The sequence below is a fragment of the Cupressus sempervirens genome, chromosome 1 (assembly GCF_028749045.1).
Source record: "Cupressus sempervirens isolate cs-2001-9-10 chromosome 1, ASM2874904v1, whole genome shotgun sequence".
Lineage (NCBI taxonomy): Eukaryota > Viridiplantae > Streptophyta > Pinopsida > Cupressales > Cupressaceae > Cupressus > Cupressus sempervirens.
Window position 1 is genome coordinate 555,478,059 of NC_143118.1, and position 8,280 is coordinate 555,486,338.

At 37.1% G+C, this 8,280-nt stretch overlaps 1 protein-coding gene across 1 annotated transcript; it reads right to left on the reverse strand.

Moving 5' to 3' along the window:
* Positions 1 to 1,873: 1,873 nt before the first annotated feature.
* LOC149578652 (uncharacterized) lies at positions 1,874 to 5,880 on the reverse strand. The gene has a single exon (XM_089830664.1). It carries the CDS (start codon positions 5,679 to 5,681, stop codon positions 2,652 to 2,654), a length of 3,030 nt encoding a protein of 1,009 aa, XP_089686790.1. The 5' UTR covers positions 5,682 to 5,880; the 3' UTR covers positions 1,874 to 2,651.
* Between the last annotated feature and the right edge of the window lie 2,400 nt (positions 5,881 to 8,280).

Genomic DNA, 8,280 nt, shown 5'->3' on the forward strand with positions numbered 1-8,280 from the left:
TAAAAATTTAATAGTGAGTTGTAATGATGTTAATTTAATATAATATAATAAATATTTTTTAAGATTTAAAAAAAACTATCTTCATAATAATTTTAAAAAAAATTATAATTAAAAAAATTATCATATAAGTGTAATGTTAGAATTAATTTATTCTCAGATTAAAAACAATTATTATTCAAACTACATATATTATTTAGTTTCTAACATAAAAATATTTTTGAATTTATAAAAATAAAATTATTTGATAAGTTTTATAGTTTGATATAAGTCTTATGTGTTTCATATTTTATATATTTCATCCTATATTGGGTAGCCAATAAGACTGCCAATCAAACTAAAATAAAATATTTTTCGTTATTTTAAAAATTAAGATTTGACATATAAACATTAGAAAAAAATCAAAAATTAACTTAATTTTAAAAATACTTACATTTTACATTTTAAGGAAGAATTAATCACTCCTTATGCACAAGTGATTGCAATAATATGTATCTGGCAAATACAATAAGACTCCCTTTCATAAATACTGATATTAAATTTCACATTGAATCACATTAAGTAACCTAAATATTTGATTTATCCAAATCTAATATATTCTCATGGCATTTATTTAAAAACTCAAAGATAAAATGCATTTCTATGTTTTGAAATTAGGGACTAAAAATCTATTTTGTTATTCAATTCACTCAATTGTCTGTACTCCAAATCTTGACCGTAATTCTTGCAAGTTTCACTAAGACTCATAATAAGCCATCAAACTGTGTCATTGGTAATAAACCAATCAATTACAGTAAAGAGTTAAAGAAGTGAGATATAACATGCAGTTCAATGATTTGAAATTTTACCCACGAGAGGACTAAAACTATCTATTTAGTTCTTCAATTTCTTCAGCTGTCTGTACTCCAAATCATGGCTGTACTTTTTGGGTCTCTCTATGAGAGACTGAGTATCCATCATTTCCTCTTAAGGTGCTCTTACAGTTTTTGTATATGTCCAAACTAATATTGTCTCTTCATTACACGAGGGCAATTATTGTACTGGCTTACATGATTCTTATGTTTCCCTCTTTGCTTTCAAATAGTAATCGTTGCATATAATGATGAGTAATCATCCTCCATTAGCATTTCGGCCTTTTCATCTTTGTGGCAAATGATGAAGATGTGTGATGAACATTAAGAACCCTTCAACCCACTTCATATTGCAACCGAAATTTGCAATCATGCAGAATATAGTGAAATTTTAAACATATATGCAAGTACTCTTGTACAAAATCATGAATTCATGCTTTCCATTAACTTTTTCTATAATGCAAACAAATCGTCTCTCTTTTTAAGATCCGTGTCAATTAAGCATCATTTTGTTTTGGCACATATATACATATACTGTTAGAAGATTGTAGTGTAAAATGTTTTCTTTTTTAGATGTTACCTTTATTTACATTACCAAAAGAAATTGTGTTGTCTTTATATATATATATATATATATATAACCGATGTTGCAGGAATGTAATGTAGTCTAAAACGTATCTTGACTTTAATCTGTCACATTTTAACATAACTGACATCGCCATAAAGAATTTCAAAATTGTTTTGGCCGATGTATATATGTATCATCAGTGCTGCAGAAATGTAGTCTAACATGTATCCCCAAAACTGGTAATTAGTTGTTCACTTTATTTACATCACCATAAAGAATTTATTCTGGCCTATGAATGTATATACCAGCGACGTTGCAGGAATGTAAACTAAGGGGCATCCATGAACCCAGCAAGTAAGGCAATATTTTCATTAACCATAAGGAAATCAATCCCCATGCATCCTTAAACCCAACAACTCAGATAATCATTTCATTAATCATAGACAAATCAAGCCCAGGATCAAGATGCTTTCTGCTTTCAAATTCTTCCAAATATGGAATGAAGACTGTACATACAAAAATTTGAAACAAGTTGGTATTCTGACCACAATAATACTAGTTTGATACAAATCTGTGACGTCAAACAATGGTTGTACATGAACAGATGCAAACTTCATCGAGTGATATCAAAGCCTCATGGGAAAATTCTCCAGAGGGTAGATGCAATGAAAACAAGGAAAACCTTCCCTATGTTTAAATTGCTTCTACATCTGGAGCGCGATTACAATTGTATAGAGTTAGATTGAACTTATAGTGCATCAAAGAGCGGCCTAGACAATATACTGGTAAAATAAACAAAACCTAGCTCCAACTATGGACAACTGATCTTGATACCAATAGGTTGTTAAGAGAGAATCCCCTTCTTGTCCTGAACGATCCAGATGGTGTATAAGAAAATTTACAGTACAATATATATTATCAAGCTGCTGGAGAATCCTAGCAAACCATTTGACAAACTGCACAACATTTTAGAGTTAATTTTTTTTGTTTTAATGGAGGGTTCAGACCTGCAAGGAAGCCCAGCAGAGGCACAAAAGCCTGCGAGCTATCAACCAGCGAAGGCAAACATTTTAGCAACCCGAAACAAGCACACTCATGCCTGAAACCTCTTCGACTAAGAGCCACAGACTGAGGGGTATTCATTCCGCCAAAATTGTCCAGGGCACAATCCCAGCCTCATCCAAGTTGAAATTTGAAATCACCTCCTTGTAAGCAATTTCGATGAATATGATCTTTCACTGAGCAAGTTCAGCAGGGTATTGATGATATGCATGTTCTTCACAAAAATCTACATCAAGAAACTTGGCAACAAATGCCCACATCCTGTAAACATCTTCAAAATTTGACAAGAAACCAAGAGATGCGGTCACAACTTCTACTTGTAGTGATACTCTTTTTCCTTCCCACCTGCTGCTATTCACTAGAGATTTACACAAGGAAATGTCATCTGCATCTAAGGCATCCTGTAGTTCTTCACCATTTTCTACCAGTCTGAGATGACTGAGAAATCCAAGACCAAGTGCTATATTGTTCTTGTCAGCAAGCTTCTGAACAATTTCAGGTGCAATTAGGCCTCCTTTGCAATCATACAAGTTAAATGCCACTGCAGCACCTCGATCATACTTGATCTTTGGTCCATATATGTGCACAAGAGCAACGCCGCCATCTGGTCCAGGATGTCTTAGCTGAAGCAAAGAAGTGACAAGCCAATTAATAAGGTATCTAAGTCTCAGAGTTATTTTGTTGAGACCCATGCTGTCTATATGATCGAGATGCTTGCACAAAAACTTGTTATTCCACTCGTATTCATGATGATTTGCAAGTTCAGCATCACTCAAACCCTCGTATTCATGATGATTTGCACTTCCATTTTCCTCTTGGAAATAGCCCTGCTTACCCTCTTCTTCCATACTAAATGATACCATCCTGCCCAAGCTGTCAGCTCTATCTATTGCTCCCAAATCTAATAATCTACCTCCGTCTCTCCTGCCTAAAAGTCTGAACTCGCCCTCAGTCTCCCGCCGTATGGCATTTTCCTTGGTTTTGCACGGTTTTGGACTCCCATTTATCACACCATTCGATATGTTTCCAACCTTCAAGACATGATTATGAATGTATGCCGAGCCATTCTGGATGTGAGCGGAACCATTCTGGATATGGGCAGAACCATTCTGAATGTGACCTGAACCATTCTGTATGCAAGGACTACCAATGGAAATGATCTGCTTTTCAGGGTTCTTTGGATCCTCATCGCAAGTTGTAATTTCACCATATGTGCTCTCCAAGACTTCTTCACTGGGTAACTGGCCCTGCTTGGGAGTAGTCTCGTCTCTTTCTGCTTCCTCGTTCTCTAGAATGAAAGATAACTTGCTCTGTTTGGAGAATCTCCAAGAACCACCGATCCGTCCTGATGAAACCCTATCGTCCTCAGAGACCAAATTGAGTCCTCCATTTGAGCCATTTAGTGAAGAAAACCCGTTGCATTGAACTTTCTCCTGTCTCTTGGAGGGAGAATCTCCAGGATCAAGAAACTCAATCTCATGGCATTTTCCATTTGTGTGTTGGTCCGGCAAGGAAAGATCGGCCCCTGCCGCATGTAAAGGATGACATATTTCACCACCATGTTTGATCAGATCTGCCTCCGGGGATAATGGTGCATCATATGGCATCCCATTTGATTGGGCATTCCCATCATGAGATAAGGGGCTTTTGTGAGATCTAGCACCAAAATCCCTGAAGGTGGTTTTGGGAGAGAAGGTACCCAAATCCCCTTTTGAAAGAGGACCAGAGACAGAAGGACTTTGACCCAAATCAATGCAAAACAAGTGATCATTCTCATCTTCACTGTAATTGGGACTTTTTAAAGTAGAAGCATTGTCTATGTCATCCCTAAAAGAACTATCTATTTCACTTGCACAAACATCTCTTACTTGTGATGAGGAGAAGAGCCCAGAAAAGGCCGGCAGCTCCAATCCCGGGTGCGGTTGAAGACCAGTTTCAATTTCATCCTCATCAGCATCACTGTTCTTGCTGCTCTGCTCATCTGCAGGCTCCTTGAGGTAATCAAGGCTATACGATGGAACAATGCTTACCAATCCAGCAGCCGAAGCTCCATCTTGACTCTCAAGGCTTTCCACAACAGAGTTTTTAATGAAAAGGCAGCCAAATCCAGTCGGGTCTTCGCCAAATACCTTGTAAAACGATGTGATTATAAAATCCGGCCTGAACAGGGAAAGTCCAAGAGAATCCATGTCCTTGGGACCCAAAGCACCTGCATCCAACAACACATGCCATCCATTTTGCTGTGCCAAGGCCATCCACTGAGTAGAATACTTGGCCCCTGTTACTCTGGATTGGAATGGAAACACAAATACGCCCACTGCAGAATCCTTCCTTCTACCCTTCTTGTGCTTTAGCTCTTTCTTAAGTTCCCCAGAGCAAGGCCTCAAAGATGGCCACCTGAAACAAGCGCTACGAACCTTTGCCCCTTTGTTTCTTGCAATCTCTCCCATCCAATTAACCGACTGGCTGTCATAATCATACATAGTTAACAGCCTCCGGTTCTGATGAAAAGGATATGATTCTGCAAGAATCTTGAATGCACACCCCCTGTTAACAGTAAAAACCATACTATACTCGCTCGTGGGAATATTAAGAAACTCCATGATTCTATTCCTCAAATCCTTCTGCAGGCTGCTTGACGCGCCATCCAATGCATGAGATATCAAGCTAACGGAGATTTGAGACAGCCCAAAAGAAAAACACTCGGCCTGAGAGTGAGAAAGCAGCCCAAATCCACAATAATCCAAGCATACCTTCCTGTTCTGGTGCTCGCCTAGATGATGATACTCATCTCCCCTTAGCTCCTCTACTTTTTCTGTACCCAAAAACTTGGGATACAGCGTCTTGAACTTTGCATACGACTCATCCAAATCAGGAATTTCATGGTGAGTATTGAAAACAACATCCGATGCAGCCTGTGTAGTGGCTTTCAAGAACTCAATCTGCGCATCAAGATGGGAAGAAGATGTGGTAGAAACTGAAATAGACGATGTAGAAGCCACCGTTTCATCATCGCCATTACTCCTTTGCAAGATCTGAGAGGCTTTTCTCCCGGATCCGTCAATTTTTTCCGCCAATACAGACGGGGATTCACAATCTCTCTGCAATTTAGGCCTCCTAGTAGGCTCAACAACAGTACCCCTCCCCTTGCAAAGGAACAGGGGCTTCCATGAATTCAGATTCTGCATTGCTCTGTCTTGCATCTTTGCCCCCTGTTATGATTGAAATTACTATTTATTTCCCCATCGCGCAAGGCATCCAATCAACTCAATTACAAATGTCATGCATAAACATATGAAAGCGTGATGTTGGCGTTATGTTGTGGAGGGACGAGCAGGAGTATTGACTTCCAAATCGCTCTGTATTTTACTCATTTCTTCACTGTCCGTGACCTATTAATAATCCACGTCTGACCTCTTCTCTTTAAACAAAGTAAAGACACCTCAAACTCCAATATTAAAACCGTTTTCTAACTCGTAAAAGGCGTTTAGATACGGGGAATTCTCTGGCGGACATGAATACGACCAAAAAGCATGACGAAAGCACTCCTTTTACTTGCCTGCAGGGGGAATCTGGATAAGAAAAGGCGCTCAAAAGCCGATAACGATTTTTTGCTTTTGAGCCCAGAATTGACCCACCAAGATTTCAACCCAAACAGTAAAACTCCATTGAGATTTAAGGAATCAGTCTTTCAAAATTAGCCGAGACAATTAGGTGGAGTCTTCAAATCTTGACTGGAATCCAATTGGTTGAGTCATTTCAATTGTACCATTTGATACTGCACCAATGAATCAATATTATCTGGTACAAACGGAGGAGATGGCTTGATTGATTAGAGAAGTTTACGGATCTAGTAAACACTTCCTGAAAAGGATCTGTATAATGACCAGAGGAGCTTACAGAAGTAGTAAACCCTCTCTAAAAAGGATTAGTGTGAAATTGAAGTAATGGAAAATTGTTTTGTATTTGCAGAGGGCAACAGTACGCTTACCTACCCTATTTGTGCTGTCTGGGACAGCGTACATGAACTCCGAACTATCCTTTAATCTTGTCTGGTTTCGTGGGAGTTTATCCTATTGGTCTCATGTCATTGGATATGGCTGTCTTTTATAAATGGTTATAATATTTAATTAGTTGTCTTTGGCATTTGTAATAAGTTATTACCTTGTCTATGATGTTTTTAATCAATTTTTTTGGATCATGTTTGAGGTTATGTTCAATTGACTAATTCATGGTAGATGTAGATATATGATCCATAAGTTGAACATGTTCCAATAGTTGTGATAGGGGAGATCATCTAGTAGTTGAGCACATTCAAATAGTTGTGATAGTTAGGTTATCTTTTTTGAGATCTCTTTATTTTAGATTGGATCATGTTTGAGGTTATGTTCATTTGACTAATTCATGGTAGATGTAGATATAGTCAATTGTGCTAGAATGTGATAGGGAGAAGATCTAGTAGTTGAGCCCGTTCACTTAGTTGTGATAGCACTTGTTGATTTAAATGCTAATAATTGAATGGAATGTATCCCAGTGCTGAAAAGCGACAAATCATGTGATGACAAATTAGTGCACACATAGAACATTACTTAGTACACAAGTGTTGGTTTCACTTCTTTTTTGGGTTGTTTGGACACCTTAGCAAATAGAATGTTCGTGGAGCTCTAAAACCTTAGTTATAAGCAAAGGACTTACTAAGTAAACTTCACAAAAATTTGGAAGTGATTTATGAACTCTACATAAGATTTTGAGAAGGACAAAGTTAGGGTGCTCAAATAGTGGATCATCTCTGCAAGACCCCTATGTTGTTCCATTGATGTTAGATTCAAATTTATTCATTTCACATCTTAACTCTTCTAGAATGTTGTTGGTTGACACCTAATATACTAGAGGTTTCAAAATGTGTGTTTAGGGCTTGATTTCTGATGTGTGAGCATTCTGGGGTCATTAGCAATCTTACAACACCCAAATATATTTCATTTCACTCTTTACTGGACAGTAATCTCGCATAACCCATTAATCCACTAGCTTCAAACTTTAATCATAGCTTCACAAAATGCTTAACCAATACTAGATCTAACATCTAATCATTCATATATTCATTCCATGATAACTTGTGAAACTAACCATAAAACAACTCACAAAACCATCCACAAAAGTAACACAATAATACCAAGATTTTTATCATGGAAATTCTTGGTCAAGGAGAAAAAGCACAATGGTAATTGATACCCACAAGTATTTTGCACTATTCTAAAATGCACAATGTTAAAGGCTTGACCCTATTAGGAGCTTACAATGATGCCCAATTAAAAGCAAACCTTATTAAGAGTTACTTTGTTAAGGGATTTGCCTCCAATTTGTTAAGATCCTTACTCTTTTAAGAGTAACATTGTTAAAGGATTTTCTTACTCAAATTAATGAGCCACCCTATTGAAGGAATTAACTTTAAATCCTACTAAAGATTATGCTCACCTTGTTAGAAGTGACCTTGTTAAGGGATTTTTTCTTGTCATTCTTTTAGGTTCAACCAAGAAGAGTGATCTAAAAAATAGGACTTCACTATTTCTTGAATAGATCATTTTCAGTTCACTATCTACATCTCCTCACAATTATTCAACTACTAGCTTGACTGCATAACCCTTGTCGATCACAAACACTCTTACTCTCCTACTTGCAAAATAACACTCCGCCATATAAATATACTTCTCATTATTAGGTCAAATCAACAACTTAACATAAATGTACATATTTGAAATCGGTATAAATAGCTTGACCAAAACATATGATCAAACCTGAATT

Bases quoted from the DNA above. Each gene is read 5' to 3' on its own strand.
- LOC149578652 (XM_089830664.1), bottom strand. From the start codon at position 5,681: ATGCAAGACAGAGCAATGCAGAATCTGAATTCATGGAAGCCCCTGTTC.